This window comes from Pristiophorus japonicus, chromosome 18 (assembly GCF_044704955.1).
Source record: "Pristiophorus japonicus isolate sPriJap1 chromosome 18, sPriJap1.hap1, whole genome shotgun sequence".
In the NCBI taxonomy this organism is placed as follows: Eukaryota; Metazoa; Chordata; class Chondrichthyes; family Pristiophoridae; genus Pristiophorus; species Pristiophorus japonicus.
The window spans coordinates 28,128,926-28,156,432 of NC_091994.1; the positions used below are offsets into that span (position 1 = coordinate 28,128,926).

General features: G+C 43.3%; 1 protein-coding gene across 6 annotated transcripts in view; it reads right to left on the minus strand.

Annotated features, from left to right (window-relative positions):
• The window catches only part of nfic (nuclear factor I/C), a 441,536-nt gene that overhangs the window by 159,932 nt on the left and 254,097 nt on the right, over positions 1 to 27,507 (minus strand). For all 6 annotated transcript variants that reach the window (XM_070859816.1, XM_070859817.1, XM_070859813.1 and 3 more), the window contains exons 4-6: positions 11,170 to 11,244; positions 7,012 to 7,135; positions 2,464 to 2,588 (exon numbers count right to left, since the gene is read on the minus strand). In XM_070859816.1, the coding sequence (XP_070715917.1) occupies positions 2,464 to 2,588; positions 7,012 to 7,135; positions 11,170 to 11,244 (324 nt within the window). The remainder of the gene's footprint in view (positions 1 to 2,463; positions 2,589 to 7,011; positions 7,136 to 11,169; positions 11,245 to 27,507) is intronic.

Sequence of the window (27,507 nt, forward strand, 5' to 3'; positions counted from 1 at the left end):
TCCTTGAAACACCTGGGAACTCATCCCTTTTTGGCGTGGAAGCAAGTCATCCTCGTTTTGAGGGACAGCCTATGATGATGATCACCTGGAAGTGGGGAGGAACGACAGACGCTATTCAAGGCCTGTTTTTGGACTGTAGCCAGCAGGCCCCCATCCCTGATAGTCTTCTTCCTGGAGGTACTTCTGTACATCTGTGAAATGTTTTCACCCAGAGGGTAGTAGAGGCAGAAACCCGCAAAGCATTTCAAACGTATTTGGATATGCACTTGAAGTGCCGTAACCTACAAGGCTACGGACCAAGAGCTCGAAAGCGGGATTAGGCTGGATAACTCTTTGTCAGCCGACGCGGACACAATGGGCCGAATGGCTTCCTTCTAATTGTCTAAGTAATTGTCTAAGATTCTGTATGGCTCTAACAGGTGGCACACAGTTTCCACGCAGATCTAGGTGCAAAACCTAAGGTCCACTTTTTCCGGGTGCACTTACTTTCTGACAAGAAAATGAGGCAAAAGGGCCTGTTACGTCCCTCCTACCTCAACTGCATGAGATAACCTCACGCACTGAATTTGGGCCTAAATGTTCTTCCCTCTTCTCTCACCCGACCAGAAACCTTGAGAATCCTGGGATAACACAAAGTGGGTGGAGCCCTGGGAATAATGGGTCTTCTTTCCTGTTGATTTGGAATTGCAAACAGCAATTTCCTCTCATGTCGCAGAGAAATTTGGCCCAATTTTTTTGTAAACGTCAACACATTTTGGAAATATAATTGTGTATTAAATCTTTTTCTTCTTTACATTTCTGGTTTTACATGCACTGAATTACTGAATAAAGAAGTTGTAGTACAAACATTTGCAAACGGTGTAATTTTTCTGCAGTTTACAGAAAGTCAAACCCAACATAATATTTCTTGGCAAGTTCTATATTTATCTGACCCTTTGTACTTATACACTCGTGCGTCACGTTTCTTGTGCTGTTAGTCCTTGCAGAGAAAATCAGGGCATTATGTAGGGAACCAAACAAGCAAATGAGGCCACAGAGCCCCACCGTAGCAAATTGAAGTTTCCTTCACCAGAATCTGCAGCAGCAGCTGGAACAAATCAGCTGACGTCGGCGAAGCAAAGGCCCTGTGGAATTCCACATTTTCATGGACCACCCCGTTTGCATTTTATGAACAGCTTGTTTCAGTAGATTTTACAGCAATTTTGAACACAATTCAAGAACCCACTCAGAAAACACTAGCCATCATTAGCTGAGAACCACCTGGATGTTAACAGAACAGAGACCACAGACGTGTCAGGCCTGCATAGCGCGCCACATCCGATATGCTTCATGTAACATGTAATGTAAACTGTTGATTATGATGCATGATATAGTTGCAAGTCAGTCACACAACAGGAATTTAGCAGGGTGACAGACATCAAAGAACTGGTCTAGTGCTAAAACCGAGCGGCCCTTTTTTTTTAGGCATCCTGGGTAGCTGCCTAAAACAGGCATTCAGCCCCTTCAATATGTTAATGAGGGGCCGAATGCCTGGTGAAGGACCCTTTCCAGAAATTGAGCTGTCCTAAGCAGAGCAGGTCTTGGGCCTGCTCCACTCGGGTTTTCTGAATGTGGATCCTAAGCTTACGTTCAAACCTCATATCCATTACATCACAAAAATCGCACACTTTAACTTCCATAACAACTCAATCGGCCTTTGTTACCTTCAGACACAACTATTCCAACATGGTTTCTCATCTTGCATAAACTTCAACTCGTCTCATACGCTGCCATATCCTATCCTGCACCAAATCTACTCACCTAACCTTACCCTCATTCACTCAATGTTCTCCCTACTGTTTAAAACCCTTCATGGCCTCACCCCATCCTATTTCTATAAACTCTTCCAGTGCTAACTCGCCCTGCCCCCCACAAACTCTCGCTTGTCCATCTCACCTTCCTTCGCTCCACCATTCGATACTGTGCCATCAGCTGCCTTGACCCCACACTCAGGGAAGGAATCGCAGGTGGACTGCATCTTGCCTCCGAGAGCTCAGTCTGAGAGCAGCATTTACAGAGGTATTTAGTACAAAGAATAATGAACAGCATGGAGGGAACCAATATAGGTGGAGAAAATAGCTTGCAAAGCGAGGAGAAAGGTAAATAAAAAAACAAATCAAGTGTTTATTCAAAAATGAATCCCACTAATTATATAAATGATTCTAAATTTTATACAAATCTCTGCCTCCACCCCCCCATCTAGCAAGATTGGTCTACAATAAAAACAAACACATTGACTGAGGAAAGCATTCATGTTCATGCTTGATTTATATTCTGCTATTGGTTGCAATGCGAATCAACTACAATTCATTCTAACAACAGGACATACTGAATGGTCTCAAAGGGCAGCATATTGTTAACTTCCTGATCAAGGCCACAGTTTCCTCAGAGAAGGAATCCTGAAGAGTCAGATTGTGCACTCACCTCCTTCCATTTCCTCCTGCCAGTTCCTACTGCTGCCTGCAGGTGAGCTGGGCGACGGGTAAAACTCCCCACCTGGACTAGTGTCAATATCGTCTTCCATTGAACCAGATTTGTGCCTTTTACTCCTGTCAGGGACAAAAAGAATCCGTTTACCACTTTGAATATAGAAAGTTCACATGCAGTATTTTTTATATTGTGCTCCTTTTGCCTTGAAGAATAGATACTGGAAATGAGTCCCCCGAGTATGTGAAGTCTCAATGTTTTGTTCCATTGTGATACAGGAATAATTCCCACTAAGTCAATGGGAAGCGTTCTGTACAATCTCTCTCGATGAATACATAAATGTTTTGAGCTGCATCAGACACACTTCAGAAGTCACGGTTTGTCACACAGGCAAGTTTTTCCACTACATTAAATAAAAATATAAAAAGAGAAAGCGATAGTCATTGCCTGCTGGTTTCAGACGCTTTTCTCCAACCACTGAAAATATTCTCCAAGTAACACCTCAGGATATGTCTAAGAGAAATTAAGTTTAAATTGTCCTCAATATGTCCACAGTTAAAATATACATCCTTATGGCCTTAAAGAGACAGGCTAGTTACACACAGCTATCATTAATAATGCATTAGATGGTGTACCACTTCATCACGTTGTAAAGCAGCATATCCTCTGATTTACCGAGACAATACCACGGGAAAAGTGTTGCTACATTGTTGTGCAATAATACAAGAATTATTTCAATGAGTAAAGCATGCCCTTTATCCAACCTTTCCTATTTTACAAGCATTATTACAAGTATGTGCAGTGATCCCACTTGTAGCAGCTTGTTATGTAAGTGTCCATAGACTACTTTCAGCAGCTTTAGTCAGTGATCATAGGGTGTAATTGGGAATGCTCCCGTGCAGTCAGAAGGGGGTAACTCGATACCAGCCAGTTGTGACTGCCAATGGGTCAATTACCCACAGAGAGGGAAAGAAAGTTGAACATAGCAACAGGATTAGGCCATTCAGTCCCTCGAGCCTGTTCCGTCATCCAGTTAGATCATGGCTGATCTGTATCTTAATTCCATCTGGCTACCTTGGTTCCGTAACGATTAATACCAAAAATCTATCAAAATAACTCTCAGACGTTTAAGCAGCCAATTCAAGAGTGATATTAGCAGAAGCCTCCAGGGAGGTCGACAGTCAGCACAACTGGCTGAGAAACCTGAAGCGTTGTGACTTAAAAAAAATTGAAATGGATAAAACTACGAACTGACCATAAGAGAACTGGATCTGCATGTTAATGGAGTTGTGCTACAGATCAGCCATGATCTGATTGAATGACGGAACAGGCTGGAGAGGCTAAAGGACCTACTTCTGATCCTATGTTGCCAAGAGCAGAACGCTGCAGAAAACAACTCAAACCATCAGTTCTGCTATACTTCATCAGCACTGATCAGATTGGATCACAGTTATCTGGAGGGAAGAAGCTACGATTGTCTGTTTAAAATATTACATCCTTAAATCCAATAGTAAATCTGTTGAGACATTGACTAAAAACATTATAATCAATGAGCACCACAGCCTGAACTGGCTCACAGACAGGGGATTTCCCTTGTCAGGAAGGGACATGCACCCACTGCCATTGCCATTACCTGGCATGGTTATCTGGGTCAGGGATTATTAACTGCTTATGGCAAGCTCCAGGAGAGATTCCCACCAGCAAGCGGAAGCACACCATGGACCCACAGGATGATCTCGGCAATGCTGCTGTGGGACCACGATACAGCACTCGGGGGCGGGGGGAGGGGCTGGCGGTGAAGCTACAGGGTCCTGAAGATTGGAACAAATATTACACCAAAGGCCTCAGCTGAGACTGCATCCCTTCAATAGGGAAGAGATCGGAGGGAGAGGAGGCTTCTGCTCGGTCATCTACAGCCATTACTACCGCTACCCTGGGCCAATTGCAACCTCTCAACAGGCAATCCTGGGAAGGGGCAGTAAGATGGATTGATGGCAGGGAAATGGGAAGGGAAGCCGAATGCCCCTCTCTCTTCCCTGGCATTTACACATGGCGGGCAGGAAAAGGGTGGCCTCATTGCTGAATTTTTCCTGCTGTTTCCGCGGGATGGTGGATGAATATCCAAAATAAACGGACTGGAATTTCCTGGAATGTTTTGGCGTAACTACAGTGTAAGAGCGGTGTTGGGTGCTTTATTCCAAGGAAATCTGACACAGCTGATTTACGCCGGTTTTACACGACAACATCGCAACACGGGAATTTCTTCAAGTGTTTGCTCTGCTTCCGAGATACTCTGCTGAACCCCTCTACTGCTCATTTACATAGTCCCACCCCACTCAAAAGACCAGCTCACGTGAGTTTCCTGAATTTATGGCAATAATACGCTGGCATAGATTTCCGCTCACAATTGTAGGCACAGCACGGCCTAAGGTCACCTGATATCGGCATGACTGAGATTTTTGGAGTTTGATAGCAATTATCATCACGATTTAAAGACAAAATTCTCACCGAGTCCTGTACTATACTTGTGCTGCCATTTTTTGGACCCACCCCATGTGTTCAGAACGGCGATGCAGCCTGCATGGCCTTCCCAATGAACATACCCCTGTGCTGCATAATACTGAAAGAGGAGGAGGAATAGAGGCAAGAAGCTCCGAGTGTGAGGCGCCATGGCAAAAGACAACAGCCGACTCGATTTTATCCCGAATGGCTGGGCTGCATTTGCTCCTGTTCTACGTAATTTCTGTGTAGGTGCAATACAGGAAATTCAGAGCCAATATCACATTTACGTTAATAAAATAAAGTAAAATGTTAGACAATAAATGATAAATAACTGAATATTAAATTCTAGACCACTGCAATATTGAACAGATGGATGGTATTGAGTTACATTGCAGCAATTCAATCGAGTGGTTCTGATCACTCCGGTGGTTTCTGATTGCCAGCAGAAACCCAGGATCCAATTCACATCTCAAATTCGCTGATAATTAGGTACAATATTTTATAGCTTGCTTTGTTAAATTGCTGTACTTTTTCTTGTCATCATACAGCGTTCCTGAAAAGCATGGTAGAGGTAGCAAGAGAGGTGAAAGATAATCCTGATCCATGACATGAAGGTGTACGGCACCATTAGATTTGCCAAGTTTTGTTTTTGGTACAGACCACAAGAAAGTATAGTTATGATTAAATTCAGCATGCTACAGACAGAACTAACACACACAGGGGTGGAAGTTCTGATCCAGCATCGGGGTCCTCTCCAGAGTAACTGCGGGAGACGGGGCTGCAGAATGGAGCGGAACTTTGTTCCACTGGGATTCCGGACCCTCCAGAATAGGCTGGGAAATTCCGGTGGGGGTTGCCATGGATGCAACCTTCTACCTGCTCCCCCATGTCAAGGGGGTACGGCTTGGGGAGTTCCCAGGGCTCACGAGTAAATTCCCCCAGTCTGCCTTCTGTGCATAATAATTCAGAAAAGGCAACCAGCATATTCAAAGTCCTGGTATTTATTTGTGAATATGCAAATCAAAAACAATCTGGATGGGAGATGGCGGGGGAATTGTCAACTTTAGCCCAAAACGGACAAAAAGTCAGTGATGTGTTTGCTCAAGGCCACAGTCGGGAGGCACATTTTCAGGTTCAGACCTCGTTTAAGTTTTACTGGGGGAAGCAAAGTGCTCTCTGCAGCTCACTGGTTACAGGTGGCGGAAAATCACCGGCTTCTGTACGCAGCCTGCCAGCAGGTCGGGCCTGTTTGGGGGGTGGGGGGTGGGAGCAGACCCCGGGGATGGTGAGAATGGCTGCTGGTTAGGCTGCTCGATGCCTGGTACCACTGGGACCAGCATGCCCCACACGCTTGTACACTAAAATTACAACCAGGGCCCTACATCAGGCGTAGGACCTCTGATTTGCATACTTAAATGGCCCGTCTGTTTTAGATAGAATTGCTGATCACCGATTTAAAGGCTTGGCTGAAAATTGAATCAGATGGACAAATAGGTGCCCAAGATGTCCATCAGATATTCCTCTGCCAGTCACCTGTTTTCAGTTGAGGATCTGGGTAGGCTGGTGGTATGATGATAACAATGGCACATTGAAGTCCTGTTTAGGCAGAGGAAGCACCTGTGGGTGTTCTACAACTGCTCTCTGCATTCTATATCATATCACTATACTGGAAGCATTTGGAATTTACTTTTTGATCGAAAACTCGAAAAAAACAGTAACATTAAAAACCAGTAAATTAAACAAAAAAGCATAGGAAGTTTGTACATTGTTAACTTTTCTGAGGAAATCATGGGCCTAATTATAAGAAACATAGAAAATAGGTGCAGGAGTAGGCCATTCGGCCCTTCTAGCCTGCACCGCCATTCAATTAGTTCATGGCTGAACATGCAACTTCAGTACCCCATTCCTGCTTTCTCACCATACCCCTTGATCCCCCTAGCAGTAAGGACTTCATCTAACTTCTTTTTGAATATATTTAGTGAATTGACCTGCAGTGTATTATATTAATAGTCTCTCATGGTTTATATAGTTTCAGTCACATACCCGCTCGATGAGCTGCTTGGCAAAGTTCTCCTCATCCCTGCACTTGGTGGGTTCAAATCATAGGCCAAGTGACCTTGTAACTCCCCGAGAGAGAAATTCGGCCCTGTTCCGGTCACAATGGGAACTAAAAATTAAAGAAATCAAAACTTATTGTTAAAATTTGCAATGAAACTTGGGTTCAAAACTCTTCACAAGCCTATATGCATCTCTAAGCTGAACGTTCAGTTTCTATACATGCAACTTCATACCCTAGTTATTGAGCACCTCGAACAATCACAAAATACAAGAGTTCAGTGATCTGAAGCCAAATGTTCACATTGCTTTCAAAATATTTACAAAAATTTGTTTAAAAAAATTGATAGTTCAGCAGTGGCACCTGCTGAGAGACGTTAATCTGAATGTTCTCTGTCTGCCTTGTTGAAGTTTCTAACTGAACTATGCTACTTTGGCTTTCTCCACCCAGTTTCCCCTCTTAAACTTGAATGATTTATTGTGTTATACCATGCCATGTATAGTATTAGCTTCTAGATCCCCAGGAGTGTGGACGGGTCGCCAAATTTCCACCAATCGCCATTTGCTAAGAGATGCATGATAGCAACATGGTGAGATCACCCCCAGAGCACTTCCCTCCCCTCAATACAGGCAGTCGCTAGTCAGTGCTGCTCAGGTCAGGAGCTCAGCCAAGTTCCATCAAACCTGCAGCCTCACCTACTATGCGACGTTTGCGCTCACGCTCAAAAGCACTGTACACCTGCCCTGCCCTAGCAGCAGGCATTTAGTTTTATGTGACGTTTTAAATAACAATCTTGCAATGGTCCATCCAGAATACTGCCAAGTGCGAATGATGGTATTGGTAACAGTTATACATTGATGACACAACTGCTTATTTCTTTATTCTCGCTAACAAGATGAGACAAGCCCTTAAAGGAGATTGTTTCTACATCAAACACCTACACAGGGGGACTTCCTGTGTAGGATGCAGACTCCATCAAGACCTATAAGCATTGGATAAAAGTTCCCAGAATATTGATTTAAATGCTCCAAACCCTTTGCAGTGGCACAACAGGGCATTGCACAGAGCTTCAGGGAGAGCAGGTAAAAGAACGGGAGTGAAAGAACTAAAAAGGGACCACCAAAATATTGTAAAAAGGGCACCATCGGCAGAAGCAAATTTATTAAAAAGAGAGCACCAATTCAAAGCCAAAGCGGACAGTTTAAAAGCACAAAAGAACAGCCAAGGACAGTAATAATTAAATGGAAGTAAAATTAAATGGGAACACCTGATATTAAACAAAAGTAAAATGAGAAGGGGACAAGAGGAGAAATATAGCAAAGGGAAACAACTGACAGAAGATGGAGACCATCAGGTGTGTTTGCTATGGGATGTTCACCAACAAGACAGCCAGATACAATAGACAGGTAAAGAGATGGAAAAAAACTGTTAATCATTAAGCTTAAAGGAAGAGTTCTAATCTTAGAAACCAAGGTGTAGGGACTTACAAGTGCAGACTGAAAGGTGGGGATTTGGGGATGAGGGGGGCAAGTGGCTAGTATTAGATTTAGTGAGTCATGTCAGCTAAGTGACACAGTTAGGCTAGCACCCGACCTCAAGAATGAACCTTCAAGAATTGGAGCTGGACAGCAGTACATTCCGGAACAGTGTTGCCATGACAGAATGTGAGGGAACCAACAAAATGGGGATACTGGTGAATTAAACTTAGCAAAGGAAGCACGAAAGAAAATCCTATGAAGCTACTTGAAAGATATTAGTAAGCAGATACCAGGACTGTCCAATAATAAAGGAGGCAATAAACTCCCAGAAAAAAAGATAGAAATCAGAGAGGGCAGTCTGGACAAAGATGCCGTTTATAGAAACATAGAAAATAGGTGCAGGAGTGGGCCATTCGGCCCTTCGAGCCTGCACCGCCATTCAGTCAGATCATGGCTGATCATTCATCGCAGTACCCCTTTCCTGCTTTCTCTCCATACCCCTTGATCCCTTTAGTCGTAAGGGCCATATCTAACTCCCTCTTGAATATATCCAATGAACTGGCATCAACAACGCTCTGCGGTAGGGAATTCCACAGGTTCACCACTCTCTGGGTGAAGAAATTTCTCCTCATCTCGGTCCTTATCCTTAGACTGTGACCCCTGGTTCTGGACTTCCCCAACATTGGGAACATTCTTCCTGCATCTAACCTGTCTAAACCCATCAGAATTTTAAACGTTTCTATGAGATCCCCTCTCATTCTTCTGAACTCCAGTGAATACAAGCCCAGTTGGTCCAGTCTTTCTTGATATGTCAGTCCTGCCATCCCAGGAATCAATCTGGTGAACCTTCGCTGCACTCCCTCAGTAGCAAGATTGTCCTTCCTCAAGTTAGGAGACCAAAACTGTACACAATACTCCAGGTGTGGCCTCACCAAGGCCCTGTATAACTGTAGTAACACCTCCCTGCCCCTGTACTCAAATCCCCTCGCTATGAAGGCCAACATGCCATTTGCTTTCTTAACCGCCTGCTGTACCTGCATGCCAACCTTCAATTACCATAGGTTGCAGAGTGATTGTAGTTAATAGGAGATTCTTTACTTAGGAAAATGGATAGCCATGTATGTTGTAGGATAATACCTACAGAATGGTGAGTTGGAGCTAGAGCAGTACAAATTAAAGGTTAGAAAGGATACTGAATGGAACTAATGGTAGCAGTCCATGTATGGGGTAAATTACATAAAGAGAAATAATATCGGGGTCTTAAAAGCCACATATTTGGGGATTGGCACAAAACTCTAAGATAGAAGATGTAAATGAATGATTCCTGACATATTTCCAGTGTTTGGAAAAGGAGGGGAGTTAATAAAAAAAACTAAGGGATAAATGAGTGAGTGGCAGCATGCTGTGACAACAGGCTATCTTCATAAGTAACTGGGAATCCTTACAGGGAAAAAAAAGAACTAGTGCAGGAGAGACAGGCTGCATTTAAACCAAGCAGGAACAAAGAGTAATATTCAGGCAGCAGTAGGAACTCATTTAAACCAGATAGAAGCAAGTGTGAGGGAGGCATGGAGTTAATAGCTTCCCAAATGAGTCAGATGGTAGAGGAGAAGACAGTTAACAGGTAGTTATGAATACAAATATTTAGAGAGACACAGAGGAGCCGGAGTCCTCGAATAGGCAGACACTGGGAACATGAGAAGAATCAAATCTATAATAAAATATATATACATGAACGCTAGGAGCATTAGAAATAAGATGCCGGAACTGGATACTGTTGTGGCTGTTGGGAACTAACGATGTGGTGGGAATATCATAAACGTGGCTAAACCCAGAGGTTGGAAATTAATACAACATTCAGGAATGGAGTGACAAGACAAAGTGCCCAGAAAAGGAGACGGTGTAACCCTATATGTCAGGGACACTTGGGAGGTAAGATAAGCTCGTCTAGAAACTCGTTTAGGCTAGTTTTCAGGCACCAAATGGGAGGATTGCGAGAAATTGGTCCTCCAGGAAAGGTGACAGAAACTGGGGGTTTTCAGACTAGAAAGGAGGTACGAGAGATGCTCTTAAAGAGGTGTACAAGATTGTTAAGGATATAGTCCCCACCCATAGAAAAAGTTAACCCAGAATATTACTTTAAATTAAACTGCAGGAGTAGAACAAGGGGACATAAGTTCAAACGAGGAAAAGATCCTTTTAGGATTGATATCAGGAAACTGTTGTTCACACAAAGGGGATCCACATGTGGAATGAATTTCCAGACACACTGATGGGAATAAAGACACTGGAATCATTTAAGAAATAACTGAATGTTACAATGGAGAGTTGTTGGAGATCTTTCTGGGTGGATAAATTAAGACTGGACGAATGGCCTTGCTCATCTGTAATTATCTTACAATCCAACCCTAAAAGTTTAATTAAACTTATACTCACCAGCATCTTTGCTAAATTCAACATAAATCATTTCGCCATAAGAGAGCAGCAAGTTACACTGCTTTATCTATAATGAATATAGCATTATTCTTAAAACATTTCATTGCCTTACTAGTTAAGTAAAAGTACAACTGGCCACTATTTTTAACAATAAATCTGAATTCTATAAGGGTCTGTGTTACATATGGTTGCCGTGGCTGTTAAAGGGATTTAAATAAAAATGACACTTACTTCTGGATACCTGCACCAGCTCAGTTACATTGAAGACGCCTGAAGTCACAAAGCTGTCCTGAAATTCGGTGTGTTCTGCAAAAGACAAGACAAGACAAGTCAATGAACCGTTCATGCCAATGTCACTCCCTTTTCATTGATAGATGTGGCACTGCAAGGTGAGGGAGGCATTTCCTGGAGGTGCAACACTCGTCTCCTTAAAGCATAACACCAAATGTTGGGAACAGGAATGATATGGTCATAATAGCTTCAGCAGTGACGTCACAATTCTGCATTTTTTCCGTGCTTCACTCACAATTATCATTATATTATTGGCTTCCATGTCTTCAAGAGGAAGCAGACGAGTATTGAATCATACACACTCCACCATACACATGCACACCAACCCTCCCCCCCAAAAAAACACACATACAGCCCTCACATGCAGCAAATACACCCCCCAAAAACACGCATACAACCCTCACATGTACACCAAACACACAACCCAAAAACACATACAGCCCTCACATGCACCAAACGCACCTGAACATCACCTCCCACATACACTATCTAAGCTCACCCAAAATTCCACATTCGCTAGATCCTGTACCCCCATATTCCCTGTCTATGCTGACCTCTATTGGCTGCTGGTCATCTAATACTATTAATTCAAAATCCTCAGCCCCGGTTACACAGCTGCCCATTAGCTCTACCCAACCTATTTTGGTAAAGTGCTTGTGAATACTTTCACTATGTTAAAGATGTTTTATATATCTTGATGAACTCAATCTTTTTTACGTTTGGAAATTAGGGAAAATCTATCAGAAAATGACTTCTTAAAAAATTTTAAAGATTTGAATCAGCGGGGCCAACTCCTGGGGCCAATGGAAATTGATGATGCAGCTGAAAAGGATTGGGCCCAGCACACTGCCCAGAGGAACTCCTGCAGCGATGTCCTAGGGTTGAGCTTGGCAAAAGGTGGCAGAGGCCATCAACTGCAATAGCACTGTGCCAAGAACATGGGAGCAATTCCAAAAAAGCTTCAACGGCCTCACCAGGAGGGAGGAAGTAAGCGTGAACCTTTACACAGAATTAAAACTGTGAGCCTTTTGGCCACCACCTAGGATGTCCTGTCAGCACTGCTATGTGTTTGTAAAATGTAAGCATTATACAATCCCATACCCATTTAGGAATCACTCCCTGGTCATAAGCTACAGACACTCCACCCGTAGCAGCACCTAGTGCAATTCAGTGCCATAGCAAAGGATCCTGAGGCAGAAGAAAAGTTTCAGCCTGAAGCTGGCCCATCACAGAGATCAAGAGCTACCTCAGGTCCCAGAGCTTGGCAGTGACTCACAGCTGCCATCTTCCTGCCTCAGCAGAACCACTTAGATGAAGCACCATACTAGTTAACCATGTACAATAGACACCCAATGTTAGAAAGGGAAAAAAGTTGGGTTGAGAGACAATTTCTGATTCTGCTGAAGAAATGTGATGGCTGCAGATGATGTGTTGTGCAAAGTAATTTGGAAAAACAGTTATTCAGGTTTCTGTAGTAGATGGATTGATCATGGCAGGGACTGTTGATGGTCTCTGGGGATTGGCTTTTCAGGTTTGGTTTTAATGAAGAGGAAGGCCAAGCGGGAGAGATAGAATGTGTGAAATGGTCAGAAGATGGATATCCTAGTCAATAAGATAGTTGTGGAGAACACCACAGGCCACAATGATCCTGGAGACCTTGCCCGAGTGGTGTTGCAGGACTCTCTTGTGGAAGTCACTCTTGTGTATGGATGAGCCTCATTGTATCTCTGTTCCACTTCAGTAGATGGAGCACTCAGGGATACCATTAGTCATAGCTACAACGAGTAGGAAAGGTCCCCTAGTAGCCAGCTTTTGAATCCATACACCTCTTCAAACAGGAAGGTGTGGATTGCTGTGGAAGGCATAATGCAAAGCTGCCAGAAAATCCAGAATTGAACCGGCATTATTTTGAGCCAGTGATTGCATACAAGCTGGACATTAATTGATCCCTGTAAAGGGTATCCTTCTCTCTCAGAGCTCTTGGGCCCATCAATCACAGTCTGCTCACTGGGAAAACCAGCAGACAGTAGATGCCAAGGCCACATTGCCACATGGTGTACTGATTAGCCCTGACAAAAAATGCATGCATGATCTGGTGGATGCACCTATGCACATAGAATCCAATGACATATTCTCCGAAGATGATGTCCTGATGTCCCCACTTGCTGCTGGATTATGGAAGAAAGATTTCACAATGTTGCAATTGTATTTGGATCCACGTAGCTGAATATTATTGCATTCTATAATCAAGTTTAGAATTCAATAAATCCCAGTTTAGGAACATTTTCACTATTGTTAAAGACAGGGAATTTCCAGAGCTGCACTATAAAACTAATTTTACTGTATTTTAATGTCAATACACCCTGGAAGTAAATGGGTTATACCTCCAGTAATATAATTAATTTAATATAAGCATGTTACAAGTATGTATATTAACATTGCCAATAGTCATTTCTGATGCTGTATTGAGTTAATTAGAACAAGTTAGTGAGTAAATGGGAATCCTGTGACACAGCCAACTTTTATTGTAGTGGTACTATTAATATGACCACACACTTAATGGATATGACAGTGTAGTGGTTATAGCACTGGATTAGGAACTTAAAGATTTTAACACCAAATCAGCTAAGCTCTGGGGCTACATTAAGGGAGAGGAGGCCATCACTAGATCCTCTCTCTCTATCTAGCAACTTAAGAAGCTTGCCACGATTATCTCAGGGACAACCACCACTCTTTTTCTGGCGATTTCTGGAGATAGCAGCGATATGTAGGGAAATTGAGCAGTTTTCTGGGCCCGGTTTCCTCAGCAGCATTTACAGGTGACAAGTAATGATAAGCTGGTGACCTTCCAGGTAAGGGCAGGGGAGCATCAAGGTTTAGATCTGACAACAGCTACCCATTTTGGTAGCGCAGGATCGTGGGGAAAATCCAGCCAAAGAACTTTTATTTTACTACACAAGGTCAAGGACTGAATCCTGGGCCAGCATATATTCTGCTGTGCCAATTTTCACTTTTCAATGAGTTGCTTTTATTTTCAGCCTCTCTCATGTCTTCCTGACCACAAGCCATTGGCCAGCCAATAAGACCGGCACTGAATCTGCTCCTCGGTCTCTGCTAATGTTGTTCTTGGTCAATTTGATCTTATAAACTGTACCATCAAATGGTAGACATAGTTTCCTCACCTATAATTTTCCTGATCTCAGCTGGATGATCTAAGGTAGTTGCTGCCTCATGTAGCGAGTAAGGATATGCTGCATACCTTCAAAAGAGAGTGGAACCAGTACCCGGCTGGGGCGGATTCCGTGGCATACAAAAGATAGTTGGAATACTAAGTAATATAAATCATGGTCAATGTAGCATCCTGGACTAGTTTGAATCACCTAAGGGGGTCGGAGAGGAATTTCCCAAATTTTTTCCACCCTAAATTGGACGTGCTTTTTTTTTTGCGTTTAGCCTCTCTCAGATTAGATGGCTGCTGTTGGATGGGTGAAAAGTTGTGAATCCTGATGATTAAGGATAACTACTGTGTGGGGTAGTTACACGTAACAATGTAGCAGTTGATCTTTTCCTGTCCGTCATTTTAATATGTTTGTATGAGCATCTACACTGTTCATTTACACTGAATGGAATTCTTTTATCGTTGTCTCAGGACAATGCTTTCTGGAGCGAGCAATTCGTTGCAATTGGTGACTGCAACCCCCCTCCCACATTTAGAAAAGAAAAAAAAACACTTTCATTTATATAGCATTTTTCATGACGGTAGGACATCCTAAAGCACTTTACTGTAAATTAAGAATTTTTGCAATGTAGTCACTGTTGTAATGTAGGGAAATGCGACCCCCAATTTGCACACAGCAAGCTCCCACAAACAACAATTAAATAAATCTGTTTGAGGTATTGATTGAGGAAAAAATGTTGGCTAGAACACTGGGAAAACTCCCCTGCTCTTCTTCTAATAGTGCCATGGGATCTTTAATGTCCACCTGAGAAGGCAGACAGGACCTCGGTTTAACGTCTCAGCCTAGATTTTTGTGCTCAAGTCTCTGGAGTGGGACTTAGAGTCAAGACTGCTATCAGTGAACCAAGGTTGACCGGTTATTGCCTTTAGATTAAACCTAATCGTATCAAGGTTGTCTGGCTCATACCACAGATTGCGAATAGAATATGTATGCAAATTTACTACTGAGAGAGGAAATGGAGCTCATTGTCAGTGATTGACACAACTACTAAGTGGGTGTCATTCCAGATGCAAATATCAAAACGCTTAGTTTCATGCTGACATAATAAATGTCTCTTGAGACAGTAATGGGCTGCTCGCCACATCGCCACCTACTTGAAAAAGAAGCAGGGGCTTCTTCAAAGAAGCTGACCTCCACTTCAAAGGAATTGAGGGGAATTTCTAGACAGCTGTCCTAGAATATTTAATTCACTTAGTTTAACTGTATTTCCATGCCCATGACATGAGAGTGAGACATAATCCTGTGAGCAAAAAGAGGTGCAATTGTGTAAACGATTATCAAGTCAAAAAATAAGTTTAACATTATTCTGCTCCATTATTTTTGCATCTCTGTGAATTTCATTCTTGCAATAAATTGCACTGTAACTTAGCCTGAACTATATGGTTTGATGGGATAGAACATTTCTGGATCCATGCTATTCTTTAATGATAAATTACGTGGTAAAAGGAAAATGATTAATCCTATAGCACATCAGTCCTTTCACTTCACACATAACTTTAGAAGCTTTGGACCATGCATGGATCGTCCGAAAGCAGCTGCCTGTAATAGTAAGTATGTAACTGCATGTAACTGTGTAACAGATGAGCCAAACATCATTGCTTTAATGTGGCACCCAAAGGGTGACTGACAGAACAAGCAGCATTCCTGAAGTAGTTCACTCTCCCTCTCTCCCCCTCGCACATGGGGGTCCAGTCAGTAAATCTGTTATCTGTCATAAAGTCTACAGCTAAAAAGACTGATAGAATTTCAAACAACATCTTCAGGCTGACTGTGGTGCCTCTGACAATTAACTATCCTTCCAAACCTTACTTTCACAAATTGTCAGCACTAATAATCACCATCGAAAAATACTACATTGGTTGCACATCAAGAATTAATGACAATTTTTCCTCTTGTAGAAAAGAATCCTGCACGGTTTTAAAATACTTGTGCTAGTGTATATTCAGGCTGGGAAAGACCGCACATGTGACACGCAGAGTTGTGGTTGCAGAAATTAAGTAACTGTCATCTACTGGGAAAGCTTACAAAAGAAGGCTCAGTTGTAATTCAACACAAAGTTGAAATAAGGTCAATCTAAAATTACGTCAGCCCCAAAAGAAATATGTTATCATGTTAACTGTAATGCAAATCTGGTTTGTGGTAGCATTTTGGCATCCAGAGGCAACATGGGTTACGACAGATAACACAGCGTATCACCCACACTAGGTTTTTCACACTAACAGTTCTGCCCACAAGAAAAGAATAGCTACTTCCTGTCCTTCGTCTTCCCGTCATCAGACAGATACTGGGGGTGCCAGTTTAAGCACAGGTACATCCTCTTCTCTGTGACCTTTCCCCTCGCACGGATTCCTGTTTGGATATCTTGTGCATCGCCTCTGTGCCTATTTTCTCAGCAGCACAGATTATTTAGTTATCATGTAACAGTTAAACACTACTGCCTGCAACTATATTTTCTGAACTTTCCAGTGACTTTTTTTTTGCTATCAGTTAACCACATCAAAAGTTCCGTTTTCTGGGGAATTTTAGATGCAGCAGCTGCAACACTAGAATATCTAGAAAGCCACCGCCAGTCTTAACTCAAGAAGGATCTCCTTGGACACTCATGCATGGCCTAACCCCAACGGCAAGACCTTGGCTGTTTAGGGGAGAGTAAAGAAAATTGGCCAGAAAAACTGCCTCATTCAATCATGTTCATTGTATTAAAAGTATGTGTGCAGATGTTTGTGGGCAGGACTGTAATACCTTTGACAGAAGTCTTGCTTTAAATTTCACCTTCCTTCTGGATCTGCCTCAGGAATAAATTTTTCCCCCCAGTCACTCACAACTGTACTTTCAAACTGCCAAACCTGTGGCCTTCCATTCATCATAATACTTCTGCAGCTGTTGATTTGCTCAACCTCTCCCTCTCCTCTACTTTGATGAACCTAGTCCCCACAAAGGCCATTACACTCCCATCCTGGTTTCTCCTCCTAGTATGCCCCCCATCTTTGCTCCCTCAAGTCAAAAGGGCACAGATTTGATGGTAACTGACACACAAATTGATCAGCCATCCATATTTGGATTTCCAGAAGGCATTCGATAAGGTGTCACATCAAAGATTACTGCACAAGATAAAAGTTCACGGGGTTGGGGGTAATATATTAGCATGGATAGAGGATTGGCTAACTAACAGAAAAACGAGAGTCGGGATGAATGGGTAATTTTCCAGTTGGCAAAAGTGACTAGTGGGGTGCTGCAGGGATCGGTGCTGGGTCCTCAACTATTTACAATCTATATTAATGACTTGGATGAAGGGACCGAGTGTAATGTAGCCAAGTTTGCTGATGATACAAAGATGGGTGGGAAAGCAAACTGTGAGGAGGACACAAAAAATCTGCAAAGGGATATGGACAGGCTAAGTGAATGGGCAAACATTTGGCAGATGGAGTATAATGTGGGAAAATGTGAGATTATCCACTTTGACAGATAAAATAGAAAAGCAAATTATAATTTAAATAGAGAAAAATTGCAAAGTGCTGCAGTACAGAGGGACCTGGGGATCCTTGTGCATGAAACACAAAAAGTTAGTATGCAGCTACAGCAAGTAATTGGGAAGGCAAATGGAATGTTGGCCTTTATTGCAAGGGAATGGAGTATAAAAGCAAAGAAGTCCTGCTACAGCTGTACAGGGTATTGCTGAGGCCACGCCTGGAGGGCTATTTGGCCCCTCGAGCCTGCTCCGCCCTTTAATAAGATCATGGCTGATCTGATCATGGACTCAGCTCCACTTCCCTACACGCTCCCCATAATCCTTTATTCCCTAATCGCTCAAAAATCTGTCTATCTCTGCCTTAAATATATTCAATGACCCAGGCAGAGAATTCCATAGATTTACAACCTCTGAGAGAAAAAATTCCTCCTCATCTCAGTTTTAAATGGGCGGCCCCTTATTCTGAGACTATGCCCCCTAGTTTTAATTTCCCCTATGAGTGGAAACATCCTCTCTGCATCCAGCTTGTCGAGCCCCCTCATTATATTACATGTTTCGATCAGATCGGCTTTCATTTTTCTGAACTCCAATGAGTATGGGCCCAACCTACTCAACCTATCTTCATAAGTCAACCCCCTCATCTCCGGAATCAACCGAATGAACCTTCTCTGAACAGCCTCCAATGCAAGTATATCCTTTCTTAAATACGGAGACCAAAACTGCACGCAGTACTCGAGGTTTGGCCTCACCAATACCATGTACTGTTGTAGCAGAATTTCTCTGCTTTTATACGCTATCCCCCTTGCAATAAATTCCATTTGCCTTCTTGATTACTTGCTGTACTTGCATACTATCCTTTTGTGTTTCATGCAGCACTTTGCAATTGTTCTCCATTTAAATTATAACTTGCTTTTCTATTTTTTTCTGCCAAAGTGGATAACCTCACTCTTTCCCACATCTGCCAAATTTTTGCCCACTCACTTAGAAGGTGGTGGAGAGCCAGCTTCTTGGCAACTGAGTGGCTTGCTAAGCCATTTCAGAGGGTAATTAAGAATCAAGCACATTGTTGTGGGTCTGGAGCCACATATAGGCCAGATCAGGTAAGGCGGCAGGTTTCCTTCCCTAAAGGACATGAATGAACCAGATGGGTTTTTACCACAATCCGGTAGTTTCATAGTCACAGTTACTGATACAATTCCAGATTTATTTAATTGAATTTAAATTCTCCAGCTGCCATGGCAGAATTTGAACTCGTGTCTTCAGGTCATTAGTCCAGGCTTCTGAATTACTAGTCCAGTAACATTACCACTGTGCTACCATTCCCTTAAAGTTTGAGGAGCTGATGGACTTCTTTGTCATTAGGATTGAGACAATCCGTTCAGCTGCCTCTGCTGCTCACCCCCTTCCCCATGCCCACCAAGTCAACCTTCCCCCAGCCTCTGCCCTACCCCCCAAACCATCCAGAGGTTGTGAAAGGTGCTATATGAATGCAAGTTTGTTCGTTCATTGGCTCCCAATCACCAAACACCTCAAATTTAAAATTCTCATCCTCATGTTTAATACCTTGTAGCCTTTTCCCTCCTTATTTCTGTAACCTCCTCCAGCTCTACAACCTCCTGAGTATTTTGCCTTCCTCAAATTCTGGCTTCTTGTGCATCCCCTGTCCATTAGTGGCTATGCTCTAAGCCCTGGAATTCCCTCCCTAAATGGGTTTCAGGAGCAATTGGCTAGCTGTTCCCAACAGTGCTGTCAATTGTCCATACATCGAAGTTAATTGCATCCACAAATCTTTTGTGTTTGACATGCTGATGCATGCAAGCTTGCACTCACATATTGGTACCAAGCGAGCCGTTATGAAGATAGCCAAACTATTTGACATGCAAGTCAGGTGTCAAAAGCAATCAATTCACCAGAAGACTCAAAGTCAGTGATCTACCGGAATAAAACATTGATTAACAACATAACTGCCTGCATAATGGTTCAACAATCCTTTGATCTTGTATGTCGTTTTCTGCCTTCAAGACCCAGAGGGATGGTATAACATTGGGGGTTTTCTCGAGTTCATAAGTTCCCAGTTCCCTTGTTTCGATAGTTTGTTTCAATGGCCGGAATCTTCCCAGCCTGCGAGTGCGGGTTTGGAGGCGGGGCGGCTGTCAAAATGGCTTTGATTGACAATGGGTTGGGATCCTGCTCTGAATCCGCATCCTTGTGAGTTTCTCAACTGTTAGGTCGGCGTTCGGATAGCAGACCCGACAGCAAGCGGTGGGACAGGTAATTAACATCATTAAAAAGTACTTTAAAGCTAGTTAAGAGGCGTAAAAGCAGACACTTACAATTTTACCACCCTTTTGACGGCTTTGCCGTCCCTCGGAGAACACGCCAGGTAAATGGAGTCGGGTTCTCAGTCACACTCAATTGCTTTGGCTAGTCGATGGCTGCAGAACTGGCATAAAAGCTACCATTTCACAGCTGTTCACTTGCCAATGTCAGAAGCTGAACCCTTCAGGTTTTGGAATTTTTTTTTGAGCTGTATGCACTTTGGAAGTGATTGCAGTAAACTCTCCATTCACAGTCCTCTCCTTGGAGCAAATTCTCTCACCATTGACAGGGCACTTCTGTCATCTCAACCTCACCTGCCATCTATTCTAGCAGTATCGGTGCCCTTGAAAAGAAATCTCACTTTGGTCCTCAGCCCCAACATCACTAAACACACCAGCATCACCACCAACAACACCAACATTCTCCACAATCACCTGATTCTGCACAGGACACACGGCATCAGCAGCCGACCACATTGCTGCGTGGCAGGCCAGTGGTGGCCACATTTACTTCACTTCACACTGTACATCCTGACTGTCACATGATGCGCCAGGTTGGCACCACTCCACACCAGCTCCCTAAAGCATCCCTGCAATGTCCAATCCATTCCTTTCAACACACCATCTACCCTGGCCGCATCGATCCCGCTGCGTGTGGAGAAATCACAGTCTATGTTTCAGGTAGGACAGAACTTCAATAAAGCAAATGGCCCAGAAATCCCAGTCGGCTGCTTTCCGCAGGCGATCGGGTAAAAAACTTTAAAAAGATGCGCACATACCTGTTCCTGCTGCGCCCACACGAGTTCCCGGTCCTGAGGCCTCCACTGACTGTGCATCGCAGCACGTGCACGTCAGGACGTGCGCAGGGCTGAAGCTGCAGTCACTTGGCTCTGGGCAGCCAATCAAATAAAGTATGTTCTCATTCATAATAATGGGAACTCTGTAAGTTGGAATTCCCATTATTATGAATGAGAAAGCCCCCCCCCCTCAACACACAAAACATTAATAAAAAAATAGAAAAAGTACACTACATATTTAACATTAATTTAAATTAAAGTTATTTATGTATTATTAAAAATATATATTTTTTCAATTTTTCAAAAAGTTTTATTAATTATGCTTTAAAATAAATTTAAATTAGTGGGCAGGGTTTTAAAAAATAATTTTATTTTTTATGTTTTAAGTATGTTTTAAAATTCTTACACCTGTAAAAGTAGGCTATGTGCCTGCTTGTATCAGGCGCAAGAGTTTTCAGGACATTTGCTGGGCACGATATGGCTAAATACCGCAATCTTGCGCATGCGAATGTCCTGGCTGCCGAGATAAGGAAGATGTGTCAAACTCCAGCTTGACAGATCGGAAAAGCCAGTTTTCAACACATGCACATTGTGCGCTGAAAAATGGCTTTTGCGATGCCTTCCCGGGTCCGTACACACTCTGTAGGTCGGAATTTCTGCCCCAATATGTTAAAAGGGAGATCAGAGGGGTAACGTTAAAACTGGGAACTGCATTGCAGCTGAGGCATAACACGAGTAAGAGTCAATGAATAGGTGAAAACCATAAAAGATGCAAATAGACTTGAAACTGTGCAGAAGACAAAACAGCAAATACTATGAATGACTACTGTCAGTGTCAGCTGTGGTTCAGTGGGTAGCATATTTTCCTCTGGGTCACAAGTTTGTGGGTTCATGTCCCACTCCAGGGACTAGAGCACATAAATCTAGGCTGACACTCCAGTGCAGAGCTGAGGGAAGTGCCGTCTTTCGGATGAGACGTTAAACAGAGGCCCCGTCTGCCCTCTCAGGTGGAGGTAAAAGATCCCATGGTACTATTTCAAAGAAGAGCAGGGGAGTTATCCCTGGTGTCCTAGCCAACATTTATCCCTCAATCGACATAACAAAAACAGATTATCTGGTCATTATTACATTGTTGTTTGTGGGAGCTTGCTGTGTGCAAATTGGCTGTTGTGTAAGAATAAAAGTGTTTATTAATGATAAAATTGATTCTGTGTATGTATAAATGTTGAAAGTATAGACTATACAAAAAGACAGTTTTGAAAGATTCAAAATGGAAGCTTACAGACCTCCAGCATGGTGTATGTGTATTGTGTTAACTGGAAAACCACTAAACCTAATCAAGGGATGGCTGGGTCCTCCAGACAGACACATGAGTGAGGAGAGCTAATAAGGAACTGCCCTGGAACCAAGGTCCAATCCTGTGGCTTTCAGAGGAACAATGGACCTAAGGGATATAAAAAAAACTCAAGCCAGTTTGCTCTCTCTCCTTCTATCCTGGACACACGGCAAAACGCCCGCTCAAAGACCAGCCAAAACAGCAGGCCGTGTGTTCATCCTGCCAGCCAGAGGGAAGTAAAGTATATTGCTTTTTATTATAACCTCACTGTATCTCTGTTGTAACTAAGGTAGATCCGTAGGATAATGGACAACTGCTGATGTGCATGTGTGTTTTAATAAACTGTTCTGAATTGTTTTAAAAGACTCATCTCACTGTCAATTTAATGCCAGAGATTTAGAAATCTTACAGTTGCATTTCCCACATTACAACAGTCCAAAAGTACTTCATTGGCTGTAAAGTGCTTCGAGATGTCTGCTGGTCGTGAAAGGTGCTTTATTTCTTACTTCCTCCAAGTATTCACAAGGGAAGACTTGAGCAACATGCCCTCTCTAAACAACTGGTTGTGGAATCAGATCAGCTCCCTGTAAAACTAATGCCTGACTGTGGCAGCGACCGAGTGAGGCAATGATAGGAAACTGTGCTGAAAGCTTTACAGGAACCTCTGACCAAGATATTAAAGAAGTCAGAGCACAGTAAATACAAGCAAAGCACCGAGTTTGACAATAAATACAACACCAGTGTGTTCTGGCATTAGGTCCACTATCAGTCTTAAGGGTCTTATCATTATCCTTGCTTTACTTGGCTGGTAATGAGTACCCGGGGGCTAGTAACACTCCCAATACCTTCTAAAATAATGTTAATGCTATGTTTAACAGAATCTACATATTATATTTTACAGGGTATTTTCAGAATTGTTTTACTGAGTGTTTTGATTCAAAGTATTCAGAGAATATTACATGGCTGATCTTGAATTTATGAAATTTATCAGGATGTCACTGGCGAAGCAACGATGCAAAGGGAAAAGAAACTTGAATTATAATCGATAACCATGGATGATCTGAAAATAAATTTACTGTTTTGGTTAGTAAGGTGTTCAGAATCAAATTTTGAATCCAGATCAGTGAATTATGTTAAGTTCATTTATTTTGAAAAATACAAATTGTGGCCTGATACTGAAGATGTAACCTAGCTTGTCGATGGAACAGATAGGTGAGTTAGCTACTTTTTTGTCTGTTCTGCACATACAGGGTATCATGTTGTCAGTTACACTGTGACGAGTTCTGCACAGTGGGGTCTGATTGCTCAGATCAGAATAGCCTGCGCACAGATGCATATCATTATTTTGCGATTGGCTGTCTGATCAATCTTAAATTCGTCAGCAGTCTTAAGAACATAAGAAATAGGAACAGGAGTAGGCCATGCGACCCTCGAGCCTGCTCTGCCATTCAATATGATCATGGCTGAACTTCTCCAGCAACTCCACTTTCCCGCCCTTTCCTTATATCCCTTGATTCACTTCGTGCCCAAAAATCTATCGATCTCAGTCTTGAATATACTCATCGACTGAGCATCCGCAGTCCTCTGGGGTAGAGAATTCCAAAGATTCACAACCCTCTGAGTGAAGAAATTCCTCCTCATCTCAGTCCTAAATGGCCAACCCCTTATCCTGAGACTATGACCCCTAGTTCTAAACTCTCCAGCCAGGGGAAACAGCCCCTCTAAGAATTTTATACGTTTCAATGAGATCACTTCTCATTCTTCTAAACTTCGGAGAATATCGGTCCATTCAACTCAATCTCTCCTCATAGGATGGCCCTCACATACCAGGAATCAATCTACTGAATCTTCGTTGTACCTCCTCTATAGCAAGTATATCCTTCCTTAGATAAAGAGACCAAAACTGTGCACAGCACTCCAGGTGTGGTCTCACCAAAGCTCTATGTAATTGCAGCAACACTTCCTTACTCTTGTGCTACAAGCCCCTTGCAATAAAAGCTAACACAACATTTCTCTTCCTAATTGCTAGCTGTACCTGCATGTTAACATTCTGTGATTTGTACACAAGGACACCCAAATTCCTCGGAATAGCAACATTTATTAGTCTCTCTCACCTTTTAAAAAATATTCTGCTTTTCCATTCTTCCTACCAAAGTGAATAATTTCACACTTCCCCACATTATACTCCATCTGCTACCTTCTTGCCCAATCATTTGGAGCTTCTTTGCGACCTCCTCACAGCTTACTTTCCCACCTAGCTTTGTACCGTCAGCAAAGTTGGATACATTACACTCGATCCCCTCATCTAAGTCATTGATATAGATTGTAAATAGCTGAGGCCCAAGCACTGATCCTTGCAGTACCCTACTAGTTACACCCTGCAACCATGAAAATATCTTGAGCTTACATATCCACTTCCTGGCAATCTTGGGCACTCAACAATTTGATTTCTGTGTGCCTATTTTCTAAGTGCTACCTAGGAGCAAGCTATTGGTGCTATCCTATTTATGTAGTGACTGAGTCTATATGGGTCCACATACACAGGTCGGGGCAGCCCACAATGTTCCAGGGCTCGGCGCTCCGTGGGCTGCCCCGACCTGTGTGAGAACACCACCGCAGGTCAGGGCTATAAATAGAGCTGGAGCGCCGGGCCCTGGAACATCGTGGGCAAAGGTGCGGCGAATGAGGGTATGGGGCCCAGAAGAGCCAAGGGCCCAGGGGCAGCACGGGCCTGCCCACACTGCGATATGTGTGTGCACTAGGTCTGTGCAGCAGAGCAGGTCTTCAGTCGTCTTGGTTCAACCCTTGCCACTGGATAAAGGCCTAGCTCTGTCAAGCCCGTGTGGTGACTGATGTGCAACGGTCACCACACGTTAAAAAAAATCCACGCACAGGCATCTCCCACCTCTTCAACTGGAGTTCAAGACTGGAACATCGGGTCCTTCATTGAAACATCTGTGAACTCTTGTGGAAGCAAGTCATCCTCGTTCGAGGGACCGCCTATGATGATGATGATGATGGGTCCACAGCATTCATTTTTCTAGTGAACTAGAAAGTTATCTTTGTTTGATTTGTATATTCACGTTATAAACTGTGGCATCTATTTTCCTAGCACACTTGTCATGTAGTTTTGCAGCACTATAGAGAGGAACATGGGGTTTGTCAGAACTGAGAAACTTAGGACGACAAATTGCCCAGCGCCCCGACTGAGGATGGTAACCGACGTGGGGCAGGACTTCCCGGACCCGACGTGGAAGTCCCGCCCTGGCCACAAAATTGCAGATACCGCCCCTCACAGGAAGTGGAGCGCAATCTCGCGCGCTCAGCTACCTGTTGGGCGGGTTCCGGGGCGCTACTGGAGCACGATCTGCGTTGGCACGGTTCAACGCCCCTCCCCTTCGGTTAAAGGAGAGGACTGCTGTGTACTCTGCACAGCCTCTGATGGCCTCCACTGGGCCACCAGATGTCGTGGACCAAGACCGCAGCCCGGCACCCAAAAGCCAGACTGCACGATGGCGGCCCGGACCATGCAACAGAAGAAGTCGGGTCGACCGGTGAGTCGGCCAAACCCTCAAGATGGCAACGCAGGGCACTCCCCAGCTCCCCTTTAACTTCCGCCTTGCGAGCAGATGTTGGCCTGGTTCGCGACCCGCGAGACTGCCGCCGATATTGTTCACGGCAGCCTCGCGAGACGCTGGCCACCGTCCACCGCAGGGCCCAAAGGGGTCGGCGTGCAGTGCTTAGGGGTCGGCGTGCATGGTTGAGCACCGGCCCGGGGCGCTACCAGTGGGGGGCGCCGTGACCGTGGCAGGACCTCCGCTAACTCCTGCGCAATTTCACCAGAGGCGCTAATGGGCGTCGTAAAACAGGGCAATTTCGACCCTTAGAGTTTGGCTCATTGGTAGATTTTTAAAAAATCATTTACCTGATATGGGCATCGCTAGCAAGGCCGACATTTAATGCCCATCCCTAATTGCCCTTTGAAGGTGGTGGTGGTCCTACTTCCTGAACTACTGAATAGGGGTTTTTAATGCAACTGACTCTCACTAGGCAATTTCAGAGGCCAGTCAAGAGTCAGCCACATTTGTATGGGACTGGAATCATGTATAGACCAGTCCGGCTAAGGACCGCAAGTTGCCTTCCTTAAAGGACATTAGTGAACCTGTTGGGACTTTATAACAATCTAACAGCTTCACGGTCACTTTTACTGCCCCTGTACCAGCTTTTTTTAAAAACCTGAATTTGAATTCTCAAACTGCCACGGTGAGATTTAAACTCACATTTTCTGGATTATTAGTTCAGTAACATAGCCAGTACACTACCTCTGGGGTTCCTTGATTGTGTTATTAATGGAGAAGGGAAGATCAAGGGTCTGACAGCATTGGGACGGATCCCAGGTCTGGTAGTATTGGTTTGTCAGTTTCTAATACTTCTTCTCCAACATTGAATGTTTTATGATTGGTTCCGGAAAATATACTATTTGGCACAGGGAAATAAATATCACAGCTGCATAAATGATATACTGCATCTTGAGCACAGTAAATAAACTCATAGCAGCTTTCAATTATTTTTACTTCCAACCAACAAAATTGAGTCAGCAATTTTTGCATCTCTTGGAACGTGGCTGGGGTTGAGGGACAGGCTTGCAACCAATATCCTCTGGAAATGTTTTCCTGTCAACAGCCAAAGAAATTATGGCAGAAAACTTGGGGGTGGAATTTCACCTGCAGTAAAGCAGGTGCCCGCCCAATATGGGACCCGCCCAATTTTCATTTCCATTGAGTTCTCAGCTAATGAAAATGTTTGTGTAACAGCCAGTTGCCCTGCAGCACCAGGTTTACTCCCGGGTGTTACACTGAAAATCTACCCCATTGTTTACCTGAAATAAGAGTCTGAAAGTATGTTGTTTTAATTAAAAACCCGAGAACTACAAAATGGATTATGTTAGCAAATTAATGCACAAAAAAACTACCTTACATAGCTTCCAGGTTTATCTAGTCAAAGTAAATAATTAGTATTTCACACAATCACAACAGCTGTATAAACAAGTATGGACAATATGTAAAGCTTTGAAATTTGTCCTCTATCTTTTCTTATAGATGTAAACAATAATTAGGTG